This window comes from Nerophis ophidion, linkage group LG03 (genome assembly GCF_033978795.1).
Source record: "Nerophis ophidion isolate RoL-2023_Sa linkage group LG03, RoL_Noph_v1.0, whole genome shotgun sequence".
Lineage (NCBI taxonomy): Eukaryota > Metazoa > Chordata > Actinopteri > Syngnathiformes > Syngnathidae > Nerophis > Nerophis ophidion.
Genome location: NC_084613.1, coordinates 68380789 through 68403948, shown reverse-complemented (window position 1 = coordinate 68403948; position 23160 = coordinate 68380789). Strand labels below are relative to the sequence as shown.

The 23160-nt window shown below is 40.0% G+C and overlaps 1 protein-coding gene across 2 annotated transcripts in view; it reads right to left on the bottom strand.

Moving 5' to 3' along the window:
• Positions 1-23160, bottom strand: part of tonsl (tonsoku-like, DNA repair protein) — a 55469-nt gene that overhangs the window by 18221 nt on the left and 14088 nt on the right. For both annotated transcript variants that reach the window (XM_061895919.1, XM_061895920.1), the window contains exons 8-15: positions 20689-20834; positions 20450-20602; positions 20240-20365; positions 3157-3349; positions 3035-3090; positions 2875-2964; positions 1086-1158; positions 837-1000 (exon numbers count right to left, since the gene is read on the bottom strand). In XM_061895919.1, the coding sequence (XP_061751903.1) occupies positions 837-1000; positions 1086-1158; positions 2875-2964; positions 3035-3090; positions 3157-3349; positions 20240-20365; positions 20450-20602; positions 20689-20834 (1001 nt within the window). The remainder of the gene's footprint in view (positions 1-836; positions 1001-1085; positions 1159-2874; positions 2965-3034; positions 3091-3156; positions 3350-20239; positions 20366-20449; positions 20603-20688; positions 20835-23160) is intronic.

Sequence of the window (23160 nt, the reverse complement as noted above, 5' to 3'; positions counted from 1 at the left end):
CGAGTTGAGTTTATACCAAAATGGATACATGGATGATACAGCAGAGGGTTGGGAGAATGTCACGTGGTCAGATGAAACCAAAATAGAACTTTTTGGTATAAACTCAACTCGATGACTGGGAGAAGACGCTGTCGAAGTGTAGCAATGGAAAAAACGCCCACAAAGCGGATTGATGATGGTCTGTAAAACAATCTGCAACATTTTGACCAAAGAACCACTATTACATGTTATGTAGATTACAAGGAAAAAAATGTTGTGTATGAAAATAGAGCTGAAGAGACCCGCTCATCGGTATTGCCCCTTATAATCCGGTGCATCCTATGGTCTGAAAAATGTGGTACCTTTACCTGTGCAAATGGAAATAAACATCTATTCTGTTGTATCCTCCAATAATGTATATACTATTGTTACATTTTTAGTCATTCCTTGTCCTCTTGTCCTCCAGTGATAATGCTACTTGTAAGAAATGTATTACTATTTAGTTGTTTTGCTGCCATGGAAGAAATGTGGAGGGAAATTAGCCGTTAGCTTTTTAACGAGGATGCTACATTGCATTGAGGACGTCTTTGTTTGCTTGTCGCTGTCAAATTTGCAAACACAGCTAAAATATGTAATCTTCATGCATTATCACGATATAATGTTTAAAAGCTCTACCATTGGCTGAATTCGAATCATTTCCGTGGTATACCGTCTAGACCGCGCAACTGTAGAAGAAACTTATACCGCTATAACAATAATAACCAAAACATTGCATGTAGTTGATAACAGTGCTGGAAAGGCAGCCGTATAACCCTGGAACATTGGCATTGTTTCCTACAGTACACACACTGACACACCTTAGAGTTGCGGAGGTTAACAGAAGCCCCTCGTTCCACCAAGAGCCTGGCTACTGAAAAGTTGCCACATGCCAGGGCGTCGTGCAGGGGAGTTACCCCCTCACACAGCGGGCCGCCCGGGTCGTTGATGTTCGCACCTCGCTCCAGCAGCACAGTCACAATGTCTGGATGAAATGAAGTAGGGTAGATCGGTGACTTTGTGGGCTTTAGGGAAAATGAAACCAAGTTTAATGAGGGTAAATCCGTTACCATGGTGACCGTGGTTGCAGGCCTCATGCAGAGGAGACCAGCCGCAGTAGTCTCTGGGGTTTATTGGGTGGCCCTGAAAACAAACATATTTCTTTAAATATAAATATATCTAAAACAAGCTGAAGAAAATAAAAAATTCTCACACACACACATAGTGTGTATTTCAAATGTATATATACACACACAAAATATAAATAAATATATACACACATACATATATATATATATACACATACATACATACATATATGTATACATATATACATACATACATACATGTATACATATATATATATATATATACACATACATACATACATGTATACATATATATATACACATAGATATATGTATATATATACACATATACATATATATATACACATATACAGTACACACATACATTTATATACATATACACATACATTTATATACTCATACATATATACTTATATACATACACATACATATATATACACATATATATATCTATACATATAAATATATACATATATACATATATATACATATATATATATACATATATACACATATATATATATATACATATATATACACATATATATATACATATATATATACACATATATATATACATATATATATATATATATATACATATATATATATATATATAGAGAGAGAGAGAGAGAGAGAGAGAGAGAGAGAGAGAGAGAGAGAGAGAGATCAACACATTGTTGATGTGTTAATGTGTGTAGTTAATTCCTATACAACATATTTTTGCTCAAACTCTTAATGGATTTGTCCCGATCCAACATCTACATCTAAATGTTCATAACTTTAATAAATAAAAAAGTAAAAAAAACTCCCTCTATCAAAATGTAAAAATAGAGATAAAGGCATTATGTAATGACAAAAAGCTGAAGGGTTGATATTATTAAATAATTTTAAAAAACTAATATTTGTCTTTATTAACGTTTATCTATAGTCTTTTTATTAGACATTACAAATGACATGATAGTATTAAGTTCACACCTCAACACTGCTTTACCAAACAATCAGTAATCATGATTTCAATAGTGATAACAATAATCTCAATTATTACTTTGGCAATAATTGGCAGCCCGGGATCTCATACATGAACACTATTTTTATCTATATGGACAAAAAGTGTAGCTACGTCTTATGGCCATGAGGAGCCATCTTTCAACATTGTAATGTACTTTAAAATTGAGTATATATACAAACCCCAAAATAAGTGAAGTTGGAACGTTATGTAAATGGTAAATAAAAACAGAACACAATGATTTCCAAATCCTTTTCAGCCTATATTCAATTGAAGACACTGCAAAGACAAGATACTTAACGTTTTAATTGAGAAACTATGTTATTTTTTTGTAAATATTAGCTCATTTTCATTCCTGCAACATGTTTGAAAAAAGCTGGCACAAGTGGCAAAAAAGAATGTTCATCAAACACTTATTTGGAACATCCCACAGGTGAACAGGCTAATTGAGAACAGGTGGGTGCCATGATTGGGTATAAAAGCAGCTTCAATGAAAGGCTCAGTCATTCACAAACAAGGATAAGGCGATGGTCACCACTTTGTGAACAGATGCGTGAGCAAATTGTCGAACAGTTTACGAACAACATTTCTCAACAAGCTATTGCAAGGAATTTTGGGATTTCACCATCTACAGTCCAGAATATCATCAAAATGTACGGAGAATCTGGAGAAATCACTGCATGTAAACGGCCAAGCCTTGACTTTAAAAAGTTAAAATTTGAGGCCTGTAATTTCACCCACCTGCTCCACCAAATACTGGACCTGCCTCAAGTTCCCGTCTATGCACGCCCTGTGGAGGGACGTCTCACCCTTCTCATTCCTCTTGTTCCACTTAAAAATAAAGAGAAGAAGCAGGGCTTGAACAACGAAGAATCGAGACAAAAATATGTTACACTCTTACCCGTCCTGCCTTCCTCCTTCCTGACACCATCTTGTCATATCCTTCCAGGTCGTCATCTAAAAACGATAGCTAGCGAGCGTTAGCACTGTCCGAGGCTTTGGGTACAAAAACATACGGCCTACCGGAGTCTGAGAGAACAACATCACTATCATCTAGAGGTTCAGTGTTGTCCATCTCCTCCTCTTCCTCTCCATCACTGTCTTGTGGCGTCCAGCCTTCTTTGGCGCACAGCTCCAGCAGTTTGGCTTCGGTCTCGCTGTCGTTTAACGAGCCGTTTCGCCTTTGGGCCGCCAACCATAGCCTCAAAACGCGCTTCTGTACAGGAGGGAAACTGGGCTTATTTCAATACTTGCCACACTTCATTAGATATGCAAATGGGATAAAAATGCAATGCAAATGCTGCATGAATCCCATTAGGGAAACTTCAGTTCAGTTATTTTTCATTCAGTTATCGGTTCTCTAGAGCAGTGGTCCCCAACCACCGGTCCTGGGCCCGGTACCGGTCCATGATGCATTTGCTACCGGGTTGCACAGAAACAATAGTTGTGTGAATGCTCCAAAGCAGTGGTTCTCAAATGGGGGTACGCGTACCTCTGGGGGTACTTGAAGGTATGCCAAGGGGTACGTGAGATTTTTTTTTAAATATTCTAAAAATAGCAACAATTCAAAAATCCTTTATAAATAGATTTATTGAATAATACATACATTAGGCCTTAGTATTCCCTGAGGAACATAGGGCCACCGACGAAAGCCTTCCATCCATTCCAGTATTGTTCCCTTCGGTTGAGTTGTTGCCATGACAGCCCCTGTTCCGTGCTTCTTCTCTAGGTTGTTCTTGGTCTCCCTCTGTTTCTTTTTCCCTAATGGTTCCATGTTAGTGCCTGTTTGGTGATTGATTTATTGGGTTTTCTGAGTGTGGCCTATCCAGCTCCACTTCCTTCTCCTGATTTGCAGTTCCACTGATTCTTGTTTGGTGAGTTCCCACAGGTTGGCATTGGTGATGGTGTCTGGCCTAGTAGACTCCTAGGACCCGACGGAGGCAAAGGTTTACGAATGTCTGAAGATTAGTGAGTATGCTATTGGTGGGTTTCCATGTTTCTGATCCGTACAGCAGGATGGATTTGACATTTGAGTTATATATTTTCAGATTGGTTTTGAGAGAAATGTTTTTTGCTATCCATATTGAATGATGTTCTTGCTTTCCCTATTCTGGATTTGACATCTTCATCTGCCCCTCCATCTACACTGATTATGGCTCCCCAAGTATGTAAAACTGACTACCTCCTCTAATTGATTATGGTCCATTGTTATTGGTGTATTGTTCTTGTTATTGATACACATGACCTTTGTTTTTTGTGAATTGATCTTAAGCCCAAGAAATGCAGCAGCTCTTTGTAGTTTTTGTGATTTGTCCTTCATCTGTTGGTGAGTGTGAGCCGGGAGAGCTAGATCATCTGCAAAGTCTAGGTCCTCCAGTTTTTCGGTAAGGCTCCACTGTATGCCGGTTTTGCTGTTTTTGGTTGTTTGGTTCATAGTCAAGTCAATACAGAGGAGGAAAAGGAAAGGCGAGAGCAGACATCCTTGCCGCTGAGGAAAGAAGAGAGAAAAAAAAACGCACTTCAAGTGTTGCTGACCTTTGCCCTTGCACTGGCACACTCACACACAACTTTGTGTGCGTGTCTTTGTGTGTGTGTTTGGTGCATTGGGGGAGGTGTGAAAATGAATGTATTACATGTAAGTTTAAAGTAGGTTTAACTTTGAAGTGTGGTATAACTTTCTTAGGCTAAATTATTTTTTAGACATTTGTAGTACACCATACATCTGGGTGTTGACCTAAGATAAGATAATAACTTAACATAGAATAAATAAGGAGACATGAAGATCAAAACAACTTTCGGCTAGCGATAAACAACTGTTTGCTTTGAATATTGTTGAATAATAATTGCAAATAAGAAATATAAAAAATTGGAAGAATGTAAATTCTAAGTGTAAAAGTATAGATTAAGTGGCTTATAGACAATGAAGTGAGTTTAAAATGTTACTTAAAAAATTACATAAAGTAATACGTATAACATTTGAATTAGGAGAAAAATAACATTAGCGTTATTAATTCATCTACATAGTGAAGGACACAAAGTAAGCAAAATAAAAGTCCAAATATGCAAAACAGAAGTGAAGTATGTAGGACATTGTTTAAACAAAGATGGATGCACTATTGTGGAAAGTAGAAAAACAAAGTACTACAAGTACAAAAACCACAAACAAAGAAGCAAATGATGTAATTTTTAGGATTAACTAATTACTGTAGAAGTTGGATACCAAATTATGATGAAATAGTAGCTCCATTAAGGAAATTAATGTAAAAAATGTAATCATATGTAGAGTGAAATTCAGAAGCTGAAGCAGCATTCTGTGAAATAAAAATATAATAGGACGTGTGGTTGTTACAGCAACGAACATTTTGAAAGCTATCAAATGACCATCAAATTACTCAATGCAAGCTGCAGAATTAGTAACACTAATAGAAGCATGTAAAGTAATGAAAGATCAAATGGTCAGAATATACACGGATAGTCAATACACATTTTCAACAGTGCACACATTTGCACAACACTGCAAGAATATAGGAATGATAACGTCAACAGGAAAACCTGTAAAACATGGAGAACCATTAGAAAAAAAAAATATTAGTAAAAGCAGTCCAGCTACCAGCTAAAATAGCAATATGCAAATATACAGCATACACCAAAGGAACAGACACAGTATCCCTAGGAAATGTGTTTGCTGACAAAACAGCAAAACAAGCCGCAGAAAAAGAAATACAAATTTCAAACTACAAATTAGTGACATGAATAATGATATACTAAAATATATGCAACAACAAAGTACTCCAAAAGAAAAAGATAAATGAATTAAAAAAAAAAAAAACGGAGTCACGTTGAACAAAGAAGACATCTATGTATGTCCAGCAAAACACTAATCTTACCAAAAAATCTGTATTTGTGGGTAGCAGTTTTGAGCCACAGGTGAACTCATAGCTCAACAGGAGGGATATGACTAGCCTCATATAGAAGTACTATACTTCCTATTGTTTAATTCGTATAAAAAAAATAAAAAATGTATACAACATCTATGCATGGATTTTATTGAACTAAATAAGAGTGAAGGAAAACATTATTGTCTGGTCATAATAGATGCATTTTCAAAGTGGGTAGAAATATTTCCTACGGGAAAAGCTAATGTGCTAATAGTAGCAAAAGCATTATGCAAAGAGTTAGAAAAATGTACAGTAAATGAACCTTACAAGTACAACAGGACTAACACCATTTGAAATAATATTTGGAAGACCTTATCAGCTACCAAAATTTTGAAAAATCAATAAAAGAGAAAACATTGGCATCTTCCAAGGGGGAGAGAGGCTGTAAACAACTAAGACAGCAGTAAAGAGAGTGGAAAGACCAAGCTGAGTACACCAAGCACATTGTAAAAAGGTCATATAATGGGAAAAAAGTATTTGGGATTGTATTTGTGTTATCAAAGGGACATGTTAACTATCACACTACAAATTCCACTGTCACAGTTGTAAGCATACCATATAATGGGGTGTCAAAGTTTGATAATAATTAGTTCCTGTTTTGGCAATTAATTTGTTCCTTATAGCAGAGCAAGTAGGAAAGGCTACACAAACTGATTGTGTTGCATCTAAAAGCCTAGACAATTACTCAAGATGAGTTAAAAAAGGTTTAATTGAAGTAATGAGCAAAACAAAATTTACCTCGTGGCTATAGAGACAAAAAAGAAACCAATATTTGATAAATATGTAAAAAAAATTTAAAAAAAAAAGCTAATTATACCTGCATTGACATGTACAACAGTTAGGAAACTTATCATAAAATAACTGCTTACACATAGCAAATGTATGAATATTTGGACAAGGATTGTTAACATATTTAAACTGGCAAAGTGATGTAGATCGAATTTTGATCGATCCAATGGGTGTCCAAAGAAGTGTATCTGACGACTATAAATTGATAAATCAAGGTGCAGCTGGATTTGAATCATCCCTCTACTGGTGGTGTACGATTAAAAAGAATGTTGACAGAATAAACTACGTCCACTACAACGTACAGAGATCAGAAAATTACACAGGACAACTTCAAACCGTCGCTGTTCAACTTTCCGCCACCTTCCTTACGGCTTTTCAAAACCGTATGAGGCTAGACATGTTGGCGGAAAAAGGGCGCGTGCGCGCAATATTTGGTGAACAGTGTTGCATGTTTATACCAAACTACACTGATACAGAAAGTAGCCTGACCAAAGCACTGGAAGGCCTGCACACCCTTAACGGTAAAAAATGAAAGACCACTCTGGCATAGATACATCTATGTGGGAGGGGTGGTTGGATGTGTTTGGCAAATACAAGTCTTTGGTGTCTAGTATCGATGGCCGTGATCAGCAAAACTGACGTTGTGTGGATGTTGTTGTATTCCCTGTCTATGTTCTCTGGTTAACCGTCTTGATTACCACAGCAGATGATAAAGCTGTTCAGATGCACTTCCTGGTGGACGACAAGGAAGATGAATATGAAGATGAGAATACCTACCTGGATGGTGTTCCTGATTTATTTCCAAAAATGTCCGAATTTTGAGGGAAAAATTGATGTTGGATTCTGAGTGTAAACATTACTTAGTTAGAGGAAAATTAACCAATAAATGAAAATCGCAAGAAGAAATTATTGAGGATGAGAAGAATCTGGGGAAATTATTTGATAAACAGGGGGTAAATGTCAGAGAAATTGTGTGTAAATTATCAAAGAAAAAAGACTTTGTATTACATTGTGTTCCGGACAAGAAGACAAAAGGCTAAAACCTTCCAAGAAAAATGCTCGTAAAACTTTACTCAGACTTCCAAGCGGCCAGGTGGCAGGATCTGCCAAACTTCCAGAGGAACTCTGTTGAAGTATTTTAGCGAGCTCTGTTTGATCTATTTTATGGGACTTTCTTTGAACAATTTTATGGAACTTTCTTTGAACTGTTCGGGAACTGAGGGCAACACTGTTCACGACCCACTGCCCTATGGAAGCAGCTGTGGGAAGGAGGGGGAAGAAAAATCAAATAAAGAAGGATGAGTACATTCTTGGGGCAGAGCTTGGTGAAGTCTGTACAAAGAGTGTACAGTGGCCATGTCTCTCCTTGGATCTGAGTCCAAATTTAATTCTATCGCTGTTTTATTCTTTGCCTTTTGTCTTGTTTAATAGATGTCATCAGTGTTTGGACCTGACAGGGGGGTTGCATTTTATTTCAAGCATGATTGGAGCTGGTGGAATATCTGCAGTCAGTTGAGGGGGCTCTCTGTTGAGTAGGTCTTGAAAGTGATCAGTCCATCTCGGGAGTTGATCTTCCTTGGTTGTGAGGAGTGTACCATTTTTGTCTTAAATATGCATTTGGGCTTGTTTAAATTTGCCGGTGAGCATCTTTGTGGTTAGATAGATTTCTTTCAGATTAGTCTTTCCTGCTGCTTCCTCTGCTTGCTGTGCTAAATCCTCAATGTACTTATTTTTGTCCCTTCTGACACTCTTCTTCACATTCTTGTTTACTACTTCATATTCTCTTTGTGCTGCTGCCTTTCCTGCTCTCGTTCTACATCTGTTAATTACCTCCTTTTTTTCCCTTCTCTCATTAACTTTCTTGTGGGTTTCTGTGGATAGCAAAGGTTTGTTTGTGGACTTTTTTCTACCTACCACTTCTGCACAGGTCTCCTTCCATGTGGTCTTCAAACCTTCCCAAATCCCTTCTACAGTTCCTGGTGCTTGTGTTGTCTGGTCCTGTAGTGCTTGAAACCGGTTGTGTAATGTGATTTGGTATTAGTTCCAAGGTGCCTATATCTTGGAATTGTTGTATGTTAAGTGCGCATGCGTCGATCTAGACGGCCGCTGCTGCGGTTCGCTCCGTCCTTGTCTCTTGTCTTTGTTGGTTTTGTACTTTTATATATTTTTACATTTACTCTACATTTACTTTCTATCAAGTCGTGCCCTTCTAAACATGCAGTTTAGAAGTGTTTTGTTCGTCTTACTGACGGTGAGGACGCTACTGATGAGCTCAAACGGGCAACATCAGTGGAGAGGCTCTTTCATCTCCACCAGGGAACAGTTGTTAGCGGCACCAGTTATTAGCATCTAGCTAACGGACCCGGCGCTAACTAACCAAATCCCGGAGAAGCTAAAAAGGACTTATGGAGGTGCTCGTGGCTGTCGAGGAAAAGGGAAACGCTCGAGACAGAAGAGGGCTGAAGCGAGGAGGGAGAGAAGGAGATATAAGCCATATACTCCTTCCATCGTCATGGGTAACGTGCGCTCTTTGGCAAATAAAATGGAGGAGTTGTCGGTCCTTGCCGGTAGTCAGAAAGAATATCGTGAGTGTAGCCTAATGTATTTTACTGAGACGTGGCTGCACGACGATGTTCCGGATAGTAACGTCTCTATAAACGGGTTCGAAATGGTGCGCCCTGACTGGGACCGAACCAACGGCAAGTGGAAAGGAGGGGGCCTTGCTTTGTATACTATTCAGAAATATTGTCATCCCGGTCATATTACAATAAAAGAGCACCACTGTGACCCGAATATAGCGATGTTAGCTGTAGGACTCAGACTATATTATTTGCCCAGTGAGATTCCGCATGTTATAATGATGGCAGTATACATCCCCCCCTCTGCTAACGCTGCAGCTGCCAGTGACGTCATCCACAGCTCCATAGCCAGACTGCGAACCCAGCACCCGAAAGCTCTCATTCTCACCTCGGGGGATTTTAACCATGTTACTATGGACAAATCACTACCCAACTTCACTCAGTATGTCAGCTGCCACACCAGAGGAAATAAGATCCGGGACCTGCTGTACGCAAACATCAAATATGCGTATAGCTCCATAGCACTCCCAGAGTTGGGCCGGTCAGACCACAACCTTGTTTACCTCAACCCCTATTATGTGCCTCTGGTCAAAAGACTGCCTGTGACCAAAAAAACTGTGAGAAGGTGGTCACAAAAGGTCCAAGAGACACTACAAGGCTGTTTTGAGGTAACTGACTGGCAGGTGCTCATGGAGCCTCATGGAGAGGACATTGACGGGCTCACAGAGTGCATCACAGACTATATCAACTTCGGTGTTGACTCAAATGTCCCATCAAAGACGGCCACCTGCTACCCAAACAACAACCCGTGGGTGACCAAAGACATCAAAGCCATACTGAATGACAAGAGGGCATTCAATGCTGGTAACAGGGAGGAGGTGAAAAGAGTTCAGGTGCTGCTGAAGACCAAACTCAGGGAGGCCAAGGAGCACTACAGGAGGAAACTGGAAGGGAAGCTGAAGGATAACAACATGAAGGCGGTCTGGAGAGGTATGCAGATCATCATCGGCCTCAAGCCATCAGGGGTCGGGGGGTGGACGGAGACAAAGAGAGGGCCAATGAGGTAAACCAGTTCTTTAACAGGTTTGACACAGTGGTTCTGACAAGCTACTTCCCCACGCCCCAAAACATCCCCCCCTCCCCGCCTTACAGCCCCACAACACCAATGACTACCTCCCCCCACTTAACACCTCACCCTCAGAATGATTAATCCCTCCTCCCCCAACGACCTGAGACCCCCCCAGTGTGTCTGCAGAAGAGGTGAATGCACAGGTTACACAAAGGTTACACAAAGGCAAGGCCGCGGATCCTGACGGTGTGAGCCCCAGGGTGCTCAAAGCCTGCGCCCCACAGCTGTGTGGTGTGCTCCAGCACATCTTCAACATGAGCCTTAGCCTGCAGAAAGTCCCCAAAAAGTGGAAAACATCATGCGTGGTCCCCATACCAAAGTACACGCGACCCAGCACGTCAAAGGACTACAGGCCGGTGGCACTAACCTCCCATATCATGAAGACCATGGAGAGGTTGGTCCTGGAACAACTCTGCCCTACAGTCAAGCCCCACCTGGACCCACTCCAATTCGCCTACCAGCCACGACTGGGAGTGGAGTACACAGTCATCTGCCTGCTGAACCGAGCCCACACCCACCTGGACAAGCCTGCAAGCAGTGTGGGGGTCAGGTTTTTTGACTTCTCCAGTGCTTTCGATGATATATTGCCTGGGCTACTGGGTGTGAAGCTGGAGAAAATGCAGGTGGAGGCCCGGCTTGGTGTCCTGAGTTGTAGATAACCTGACTGACAGACCACAGTACGTTCGACTGCAGGACTGACAGGCAACAGACAACACCGGGGCCCCGCAGGGTACAGTCCTCTCCCCTTCCTCTGCACCATTTACACCACCGATTTCCACTATCAGTCAGAGTCCTGCCACCTTCCGAAGTTTTCTGATGACTCCGCGATAGTGGGGTGTATTGAGGATGGTGATGATGAGGAATACAGGACACAGGTGGAGGACTTTGTCACATGATGTGGAAAGAACCACCTCCAGCTCAATGTGACAAAGACAGAGGAACTGGTTGTGGACCTGGGAAGGAGGAGGAGTACTCCGGCGACCCATTTCCATCAGGGGGGTCGATGTGGACATAGTTGAGGATTATAAATACCTCCGAGTACACATCGACAACAAGCTGAATGGGTCAAAACACACTGAGGCCCTCTACAAGAAGGGACAGAGCCGCCTCTACTTCCTCAGGAGGCTAGGATCCTTCAACGTCTGTACAAAGATGTTGAAGATGTTCCACGATTCGGTGGTGGCGGGCACCTTCTTGTACGCCGTGGCAGCAGGCTGAGAGCGAGGGACAAATACAGACTGGACAAGTTGGTAGAAAGCCAGTAACGTGGTGGGAGTGGAGCTAGATTCTCTGGCGGTAGTGTCAGAGAAGAGAAGACTAGCGAAACTCCTAGCCATTATGGACAACACCTCCCACCCACTACACTCGGACCTTGCGGAGAGAATGGGCACGTTCAGTGGAAGGATCAGACTCCCAAAATGTAACACGGAACGACACAGGAGGTTCTTCATACTGACAGCCATCAGACTGTATAATGCATATGTTCCTTGACTGCACTTAAATGTAGAATATATGTATAATGTATTTATATTATTCATATATTATATATATATAATATATGCTATATATTATTTATTATTATTATTGTTTATTGTGAGCGAACTGTGGGGCTAAATTTCCCCTAGGGATCAATAAAGTACTTTCTATTCTATTCTATGTTGAATTTGATCCTCCCTCCTCTTTGTTTGATGCATTTCAATTTCAACTGGAACCTTGCTGTGACTAGGTGGTGGTCAGATGCAGCGTCAGCTCCTCCTCTCGCTCTGATATCAAGCAGTGAGCGCCTGAATTTCCGGCTAATACAGATGTGATCAATCTGATTTTCAGTTGTGTGGTTGGCAGAAACCCATGTTGTTTTGTGGATGTCCTTGTGTGGGAAAATGGAACCTCTAATAACCAAGCTGTTGTCTGCACATGATGTAGCAAACCTTTCTCCGTTTACATTCATTGTTCCAAGCCCTTGCGTTCCCATTATCAGTTCATAGCCAGTTATTTCCTCCTATTTTTGCATTCATGTCCCCCATTAAGACAATGATGTCCTTTCTTTTCTTTTTATGAAGAATGTGGTATAGAAGATTGTAAAAGTTGTCCTTCGTTTCATCCTCTGCATCGTTGGTAAGGGCATAGCATTGTACTACTTGAAGGTTAATTTTCTAATGCGTGTTATGGAATTTTGCAGTAATGATCCTTGAGTTAATGGGTTCCCAACTGATGAGGGCCCTCTGAGCTTCTTTGGATAACATGAACCCTACACCCTCTGTATGTGGTGCAGAGTTTCCTGGGTGCCCTGAATATAGTATGGACTCACCACTGGCCAGTTTAACCTGCCCCGACTGGAGCAATCTGGTTTCGCACAGACCCAGGAGAGATATTCTGTATCTCCTCATCTCTTCCGCTATAACTGCTGTCTTTCCTCCTGCATACATGGTCCTGACGTTCCATGTTGCGATGTTAGTGGAGTGTCTAGGGGTCAGAAGAATCGGACGCACCGTCTCCTTACGGTTTTCCGAGTGCATCGTAATTTTCTCTTTGGTTTGTGTAACCGAAGAGACTTCCTTTCCAAGACTTTTTGATTTTTTGGTTTTCGTCAACGTTTCTGTAGCAAGGAGTTTTTATGGGTTGGGGTTGCTAGTCCCAAGCCTAACCTTCCACCATTTCTGGTTTTAGGAAGTTTTGGAGTTGACTTGTTAGTCCCCTCGCCTAGTTTATTGTCTTCCAGGTAATGGGTTACAGTCTCATACCACGTGAGAACAGACAGACATAGGGTCGTGTACAAGCTGTCTCGGCACGTCAAGCCCAGTCAACTCCTGCTACTGTGTAGTGAGAGCCGCACCAGCCACAAGCAATGAAACTGTTGCAAGCCCACCCTACCAGCAGCGTGAGACATTTATTGAATAATACTTCAACAATATGAATGTAAGTTCATAAACTGTGAAAAGAAATGCAACAATGCAATAGTCAGTGTTGACAGCTAGATTTTTAGTGGACATGTTCCATAAATATTGATGTTAAAGATTTTTTTTTTGTGAATAAATGTTTAGAATTAAGTTCATGAATCCAGATGGATCTCTATTACAATCCCCAAAGAGGGCACTTTATGTTAATGATTACTTCTATGTGCAATTCAATCACTTGTTTATTTTTCAACAAGTTTTTAGTTATTTGTATATATTTTTTTCCAAGTAGTTCAAGAAAGACCACTACACATGAGCAATATTTTGCACTGTTATACAATTTAATAAATCAGAAACTGATGATAAAGTGCTGTATTTTACTTCTTCATTTCTTTTTTTTTCAACCAAAAATGCTTTACTCTGATTAGGGAGTACTTGACTTAAAAAAATGTTCACAGGGGGTATATCACTGAAAAGGTTGAGAACCACTGCTCCAAAGCATTCACATATATGGTTTTCTACATTCTCTCATTCCAACTTCAAATTGTTTGGCCTATTCGGGATTCGCGGGCTTTCCCGTGACAAATTCCAAAAATGTATACAAATATGTATTTAAAGAGCTGCTTGGGTAATGGAAATTTAAAAATACTTACCCAATAAATTATACACTCTAAAAATTAAAATAAATTATACGTTAAAAAACAACAACTGCCAGCTCAGACACCTGAATTTTACTACAAAAAAACGTGATGCCATTTTTCCCCATTTACAATAATATGCTGCCATTTTTATTTTAATTAGTTGAACAAGCTGCCTGAGCCATGCAGCAGAGTTTTTTCACCCATTTTTGGGTTTGCTGCTTTTTCAGCTTAGACATAAATGACCTCCGCAACATTTGCAAAAAATACCACCTGCCAAATGTATGCAGATGATGCAAACACTTATGTGGCAGAAGACACCCTTCAACAGGCTTCAGAGATTTTAAAGAGTTATCTGAAGTATCAACATGGGTTCAAAATAACTGTTTAACTTTGAAATATAACAAAACAGTCTCAATGTGTTTCTCTCTGAAGAAACAATCATTAAATGAAATTCAGTTCATCCATCCATCCATTTTCTACCGCTTATTCCCTTTCGGGGTCGCGGGGGGCGCTGGTGCCTATCTCAGCTACAATCGGGCGGAAGGCGGGGTACACCCTGGACAAGTCGCCACCTCATCGCAGGGCCAACACAGATAGACAGACAACACTCACACTCACATTCACACACTAGGGCCAAGCCCTAGCCCTAAGCCGGAGTACCCGGAGGGAACCCACGCATTCACGGGGAGAACATGCAAACTCCACACGGAAAGATCCAGAGCCTGGATTTGAACCCAGGACTGCAGGACCTTTGTATTGTGAGGCAGACGCACTAACCCCTCTTCCACCGTGAAGCCCCTATAAATGTGTGTCTTTATATATTAGTTGACACATATTTGTAGTCTGCTATATAAAGGATCCTGCCCATACTATCAATTAGACATTTTCTTCTGATATATGAGTTCAACTACAATCAAAATAAAATACAGCAGGTGAAGGAATTTAAATAATTGGGTGTTATTTTGAACCCTAAGCTGAAATTTGATGGTCATATGAAAAAAATGACAAAGACCATACAAATAAACAAATTGTTTTAGGCTGGTTAGACCTTGTTTATCTGTTCACATTGCTGAAGTTTACATGCATGCAGTTATTTTATCCCATATGTCTTACCATGTGTGACATCGTCTAGGGACAGGCCACAAATCTGTAGTGAAGCCTCTGTTGTTTTGATCGAAAACCATTGAAGCATCATCACTGCCATATTACCAAAAAAGTATAACAGGACGACTTTTGATAATTGTATACATTTCTCCTTTTAAAAGCTATTATAAATGTCTTAACGGAATAGCCCCTGATGGAATGTCTAAAGAAATACAAGAGTACGGTAGTGAAGATTTGCAGACTCGAGCTTGCGGTTAGTGAAAAGGTGCCAGACAACTTTGGGTCAGTCCGAGTTCTCAGTGAAGGCTTCACATTTCGTGGGAACTCTTTGCCACTGGAGCTAAAGTCACAGTTGGACATTGAACGTTTCTCCACAAAACTGAAAAAGTAGCTTAAGGAAAATCAGAAGTATGTGCACTAGAACTGGATGTAATATGGACAAATGGGGCCAATTATTTTTACTGTGTATTTCTAATACTTGTTTTAATCCTTTTGTGTGTGATTCTCACATTTCTTAACTTTTTTTTTTAAAAGCCTAACTAGGGATGAGAGTTGCAACTTTGCCTGTGGCCAGAAACCTCATGTACTTTAACATAGGGTGGCAATGTTTATATGTACTGTGCCTGTCAAATAAATATATAAATTAAATAAATAAATCAAATAGTGTACATAAACAGTATACAGTGGGGCAAAAAGTATTTAGTCAGCCACCGATTGTGCAAGTTCTCCCACTTAAAATGATGACAGAGGTCTGTAATTTTCATCATAGGTACACTTCAACTGTGAGAGACAGAATGTGAAAAAAAATCCAGGAATTCACATTGTAGGAATTTTAAAGAATTTATTTGTGAATTATGGTGAAAAATAAGTATTTGGTCAACCATTCAAAACTCTCACTGATGGAAGGAGGTTTTGGCTCAAAATCTCACGATACATGGCCCCATTCATTTTTTCCTTAACACAGATCAATCGTCCTGTCCCCTTAGCAGAAAAACAGCCCCAAAGCATGATGTTTCCACCCTCATGCTTCACAGTAGGTGTGGTGTTCTTGGGATGCAACTCAGTATTCTTCTTCCTCCAAACACGACGAGTTGAGTTTATACCAAAATGGATACATGGATGATACAGCAGAGGATTGGGAGAATGTCAAGTGGTCAGATGAAACCAAAACAGAACTTTTTGGTATAAACTCAACTTGTCGTGTTTGGAGGAAGAAGAATACTGAGTTGCATCCCAAGAACACCATACCTACTGTGAAGCATGGGGGTGGAAACATCATGTGTTGGGGCTGTTTTTCTGCTAAGGGGACAGGATGATTGATCCGTGTTAAGGAAAGAATGAATGGGGCCATGTATCGTGAGATTTTGAGTCAAAACCTTCTTCCGTCAATGAGAGCTTTAAATGGTTGACCAAATACATATTTTCTACCATAATTTACAAATAAATTCTTTAAAATTCCTACAATGTGAATTCCTGGATTTATTTTTCACATTCTGTCTCTCACAGTTGAAGTGTACCTATGATGAAAATTACAGACCTATGTCATCATTTTAAGTGGGAGAACTTGCACAATCGGTAGCTGACTAAATACTTTTTTGCCCCACAGTATATAAATCAGATCCCTAGGCAATTATGTAACAATATCATTAAGCAAATCTTCATATATTTAAATATTATTTACTGTTGAAATTAACCTTCTGAAGGCAGTCATAAATGCAATGTGGCCCACAAAAAAAACAGGTTTGAGACCCCTTTTTCTATGTTAACAAAATTAAGTGAATTGAAGTTAATTATACTTATATAGCGCTTTTTCTCTAGTGACTCAAAGCGCTTTACATAGTGAAACCCAATATCTAATTTTTACATTTAAACCACTGTGGGTGGCACTGGGAGCAGGTGGGTAAAGTGTCTTGCCCAAGAACACAACGGCAGTGACTAGGATGGCGGAAGCGGGGATCGAACCTGCAACCCTCAAGTTGCTGGCACGGCCGCTCTACCAACAGAGCTATACCGCCCCACAAAATGTGTTTATTAGATGCATGCGGATGTACATACAGTAAAAGAAAGTGCACCTCTGTTGCATGTTCATTAAAAAAAGCATAAAAACTCCATCTGTATTATAAATAAATCCAAAAACAGCTCCAAATGTTTGAAATATGTTAGGGGAGGCCGCAGAAATGTTTTATTTATTCCTCAGCAGATGGAAGAGTAGGCCCCTGGTTGTTGCCATGGCAGCATGGGTAATAAATTACACTTAGCTTGCTTTTTTGGCATGAAAAGGGAGGTTTTTTGGGTTGGGGCACAAATTGTAAGTGTATCTTGTGTTTTTGTGTTGATGTAATAGAAAAAAAAAAAATTTAAACATTTTTATAAAAAATTCTTCTGCGGCCCAGTATCAATCGAGCCGCGGCCGTTGGGGACCACTTATCCACAATATTACCACTCCTCTGTACAGCAATTTTCTGCTCATTTTTCAAATGATCTTGTAATCAAAAAATATTTTCGGTATATTAGATGTAAACTTTACCTGACATGTTTAGACTGTCATCTGCAGTCTTCTTCAGAAGGGTCACCTGACCAATGCAACATGTTGTTGCCTTTCAGCTGTTCTTATAGGCACAGCCAACCAGGCAGTCCGGTCAAGTCTACCTGGTTATAAATCAAATACTGTAAGCTTATCGACAGAAAAAGGGAAAAGGAGACACACACGTACACAAACAAAAAGTGGGTGCGCAACCTCTCGCGATGCGCGGTCATTGAAACAGAAATGAGTGTATTCGGACGAGGTTTAAATTTCGCCATCGCAGAGAACAAGGTGCGTAAAGAAGATTTAATTTTAGGTACAGACCTGGCGTGTCAGAAAATAACCGAGCAGGGAAAAAAGGCGGAACTACGCAAGTAGCAGGGATATTAAAAATGGCAAAACTCCCAAAAAGCAACATGACAACAAAAGGAAAGACAAGCTATCATTACACTCAAAATAGATTAAACCATCACCATCATACCAGCAGACAAAGGGAGAACAGTAATAATGGACAAAGATGCATTTGAAAAATAAATTAAAACAGGGCTGAAAGATATCAACACACATGAGATAGTGAAAAAAGATCCCACAGAAGAAAATAAAAAAAAGGCTCAAGACCCTCCTCAAACCATTAGTCTAAAACAAAAAAATAACACACGATCAATATGAATTTTTAATACCCACAGCAAATATCACCCCAAGAATATACAGTACCCCCAAGATTCACAAAAAAGATACCGCACTACGCCCAATAGTAGACAGTATAGGCTCCGTTAGAAATCATTTATCAAAAGCGCTTGTTAAAATAATAAAACCCCTCCTTGGCCTCACAGAATACCACTGCCAAAATTCAAAACAACACAATAAAATTGCAACCAGATGAAATGTTTATTTCACATCACTAAAACCCCAGTAGATGTCACCCTGCACATCGTCAATAAACGCATTACAAAACACAGGACTCTCTAAAAGCAAGAACAAACCTCACACCAGAAGACATATACATATTATTAAGTTTTGTTGCAAAATCCACATACTTCCAATACAAAGGAATACTATACAAACAAAAAGAGGGCTTTCAATGGGAGTTTCTTCATGGAAGACCTGGAAACCGCCGCCATCAACACAGCACCCATACACTGCAGACCCACCTTCTGGAGAAGATACGTGGATGACATTTTGGAGAAAATAAGTGGGACACACATATGATCTTACAGACCACCTCAACAGTATGGACAAGACTGGAAACATCAAATTCACACATGAAGAGGAAATGAACGGGACCATAACTTTTTTGGACATGAAAATCTACCGCAAACATGACGGCAGTCAAAACATTGCTGTTCCTCAAAAACCGACACACACCGACCAATATCTATTTTGGACCTCCGGACATCCCACAGCACACAAACTATCAGTCGTAAGAACACTCTATGAACGGGCCAACATCCTAACAGAAGAACAAAATACAAAAAAATAAATCAAAAATGCACTCAAAAACTGCCAATATCCAACCTGGGTCATCAAAAAAGGGGAATAACAAGTAAAAAACAAGGAAAAGAGAACAAAGAAAAAACCCAAAGAAAAACTTTAAATAAAGAACAAAGGTCATAACCTTACCGTACATTAGAGGGATAACAGAACCAGTACAGCGGCTCATGAAAAAAAACAAAATAAACATAACAGTTAAACCTCACACAAAAACAAGACAGTTACTTGTACGTCCAAAAGACAAAATAGAACAAGACGAGAAATGCAATGTAATTTACGAAATCATTCAAAAAAACATACATCGGAGAAACAGGGGAGGACATAAAACACAAGGAAGAAAGAACATCAGAAAGGATGCTTAAAAGAGACAACTGGGGGGTTTACAAGAAGATTCAAACAAAAATCCGAACAACAAATCTTTAAATTAGCCATATCAGATCATTGCAAAATAAAAAACCACAGCATGGACTTGGACGACGTCAAAATAATCGGGACAAAAAGTAACAAATTCAAATGATGGATTAAGAGGCGATCGAACTAAAGAAGCGGCCCAAGGAAACCATCAATCGGGATGAGGGAGCATCCGTGCTATTGCACACCTGGGACTCCCTCCTACGTTAACCATCAAGCGGCGGTTGGGTGGTGGGTGGAGCCAACCAGGTAGACTTGACAGGTCTGCCTGGTTGGCCACGCCTATTAGAACAGCTGAAAGGCAACACGTCAAAGTGGTCAGGTGACGAAGACTGCAGATGACAGTTGAAACATGTCAGGTAAAGATTTTATCTAATATATCTAAAATATAGTCTGCTTACAAGAACATTTGAAGAAGTATATGAATAAGAAGACATAATTAACCTTTTAGAGCAATTTTCTGCTCAACACGGCATGGCAACAGATATGCAGCGCATTCAGAGAGGGAGCGAGAGAGAGAGAGAGAGAGAGAGAGAGAGAGAGAGAGAGAGAGAGAGAGACGCCCCTCCCTTCAAGCGCACTATTTTGAACTGTATGTCTACTTACTTGCAGTCGGGCCTGCCCATGTGCTTGAGCACAACGAAGGGCAGCACCGAAGCTGCTGTCCTGGTCCTCAAAGGCAACACCGCTTTCCTCCTGGGCCGCTGCGATGTTCAGCCAGGTGCTGCATTCCTGACACGCACACACCACCATAAATCATAGATGCGAATGACACATGGTGTTTTTCCACACATCTGATACTGTAAATCGGATTACCTCGGCCGGGCTGCCCTGCCGTAATGCCAGCTCCTGTTTGTAGTGCTGCACAGCTTCACCGTGCCGCCGCAGATCAGTGAAGGTCGCGGCCAGAGACACGTGGATGACCGCCAGCTCGCGTGCGGGCTTCCCTAACGCCTCAGCGCCTGCAAACTAATCCGGATGGATAAACGGCACAAAAAAAGTAAAATATCCATTCATAGATTGCATTTAAATGTAATTAACTGAAAAAAAATCACCTGCGCTTGATATGCATCCAGAGCTTTATGGAAGCAGCCGACCTTACAGTAGAGATCGCCAAGTTGCTCCGCCAGACCTACGGCCTCATGGGAAGCCCTGCACTGATCCTCTCCCAACTCCTCTTCTAACTTACAGCCTTGGTCGGCTATATATTAAGAAGGGATTTAAAAAAACATTAATGCAATAAACTCACTGGAAAAGTTCTTAGGCCACAAGGCGCTCGATTAATTTAAATGACAGTAAATAATAAGACAGATGCAGATTGCAGGATTACACAAGCAATACAAAATGAAGGGGAGATGCATGGGAAAAGGAATGGCTCATGAAATCATGGCAAGGATCTGAATAAAGGTGAAAATATGGGAATCTTTTCACAGCATTTACATCACTGTGGCACTGATGGAACAGTCCTGCCTCCCAGAATAACAGGAGTTTAAAAACCATAGAAGTTAGTCTTGTAGTTTTTATTATTAGTGATTTTTTTTAATCAGATCAACAACACTTTTAAAAATTGCAATTAATTATGATTATTAACAGTAAATTACTTGTATCTAACAATGTATATGATTTTTAAAAATACCTCAAATTTTTTGACACAAGTGCAATTCCAGTGTGAGAATGTCATAAAGAAAACAGTTTTTAGTTTTTCTAAATATACGTAATTCATTTTCTCAAAATTTGTAACATTTGGGGTGTATTTTGAATAAATATATATAAAATATGAGGAAAATAAATTGGGTAAATAATCTGTGTTGATACATGATTAATGCAAATATTTTTTGTGAATGATCACATGCATGGTTAAATTTGATAGCCCTAATTAATATTGTTTTAAATGCAAGTTACCAATCATTTGTCATATATTACTGTATGAACTGTACTATTTAATAAAATCTTAATTATGTGTGTTATTTCTTCATAGAAATCAGTATTAATTAGTTTGTATTAATTACATATAAAATATGTATGTATGTAAGTTATTATATTCATATTTTTTTATGTTTTATTTTGCGCACATAAAGATCTGCCATACCTTTACAAACACCTTACATCTAATAAATGCCATGTACCCTTTGTAGTTGAGTACAGACAATATACAGGACATATGTCATGTTCTTCTGCAGATGAGTTGAGATTGAATCAACAGCGCCTCTGGTGGAATCAGTCAAGTAGTGAACTCCATTTTGTCTCAATTGCTTCTAGATACAATTAATATTGCGGTCATTAGTCATTCTTTGCCACATACCGCCTCAAATATTGCAGCTTAAAGGCCTACTGAAACCCACTACTACCGACCACGCAGTCTGATAGTTTATATATCAATGATGAAATATTAACATTGCAACACACGGCAATACGGCCGGTTTACTAAATCACAATTTTAAATTTCCCACGGAGTTTCTTGATGACGCGTATGATGACGCGTACGTGTGACATCTCGAGTTGGAGGGGACATATTAGCGCAGCACCACTTGCGGCTAAAAGTCGTCTCTTTTCATCGCGCATTTACACAGTATTCTGGACATCTGTGTTGCTGAATCTTTTGCAATTTGTTCAATTAATAATAGAGAAGTCAAAGTAGAAAGATGGAGGTGGGATGCTTTAGCCTTTAGCCACAAAAACACGGTGTTTCCTTGCTTAAAATTCCCGGAAGTGAAGCTTTTCTATGCATCAGAGCGGTCAAGCGAACATGGATCCCAACCACTTGTCAACCGGCAGGTTTCGGTGAGAAAATTGTTGTAAAAAGTCGCCTCTTACCGGAGATCTGCGGAGCTTGCGCCGTCCATGCAGCTGCCGTGACTTCACTCAAACACTGGAGTCAACCCACCAGTGGACACACCCCTACGACTATCGGGTACTATTCAACTCACTAAAACACTAGTAACACAATAGAAAGATAAGGGATTTCCCAGAATTATCCCAGTAAATGTGTCTAAAAACATCTGAATCGCTCACAATGCAATCGCCTTTTTTGTGTTGTTAAGGTAACGTGTGGAGTTCCTCAGGGTTCGGTCCTTGGCCCTGTACTCTTCAGCATCTACATGCTGCCGCTAGGTGACGTCATACGCAAATACGGTATTAGCTTTCACTGTTATGCTGATGACACCCAACTTTACATGCCCCTAAAGCTGACCAACACGCCGGACTGTAGTCAGTTGGAAGCGTGTCTTAATGAAATTAAACAATGGATGTCCGCTAACTTTTTGCAACTTAATGCCCAAAAAAACGGAAATGCTGATTATCGGTCCTGCTAGACACCGACCTCTATTTAATAATACAACTTTAACATTTGACAACCAAATCATAAAACAAGGTGACTCTGTAAAAAATCTGGGTATTATCTTCGACCCAACTCTCTCCTTTGAGTCACACATTAAAAGCGTTACTAAAACGGCCTTCTTTCATCTCCGTAATATCGCTAAAATTCGCTCCATTCTGTCCACTAAAGACGCTGAGATCATTATCCATGC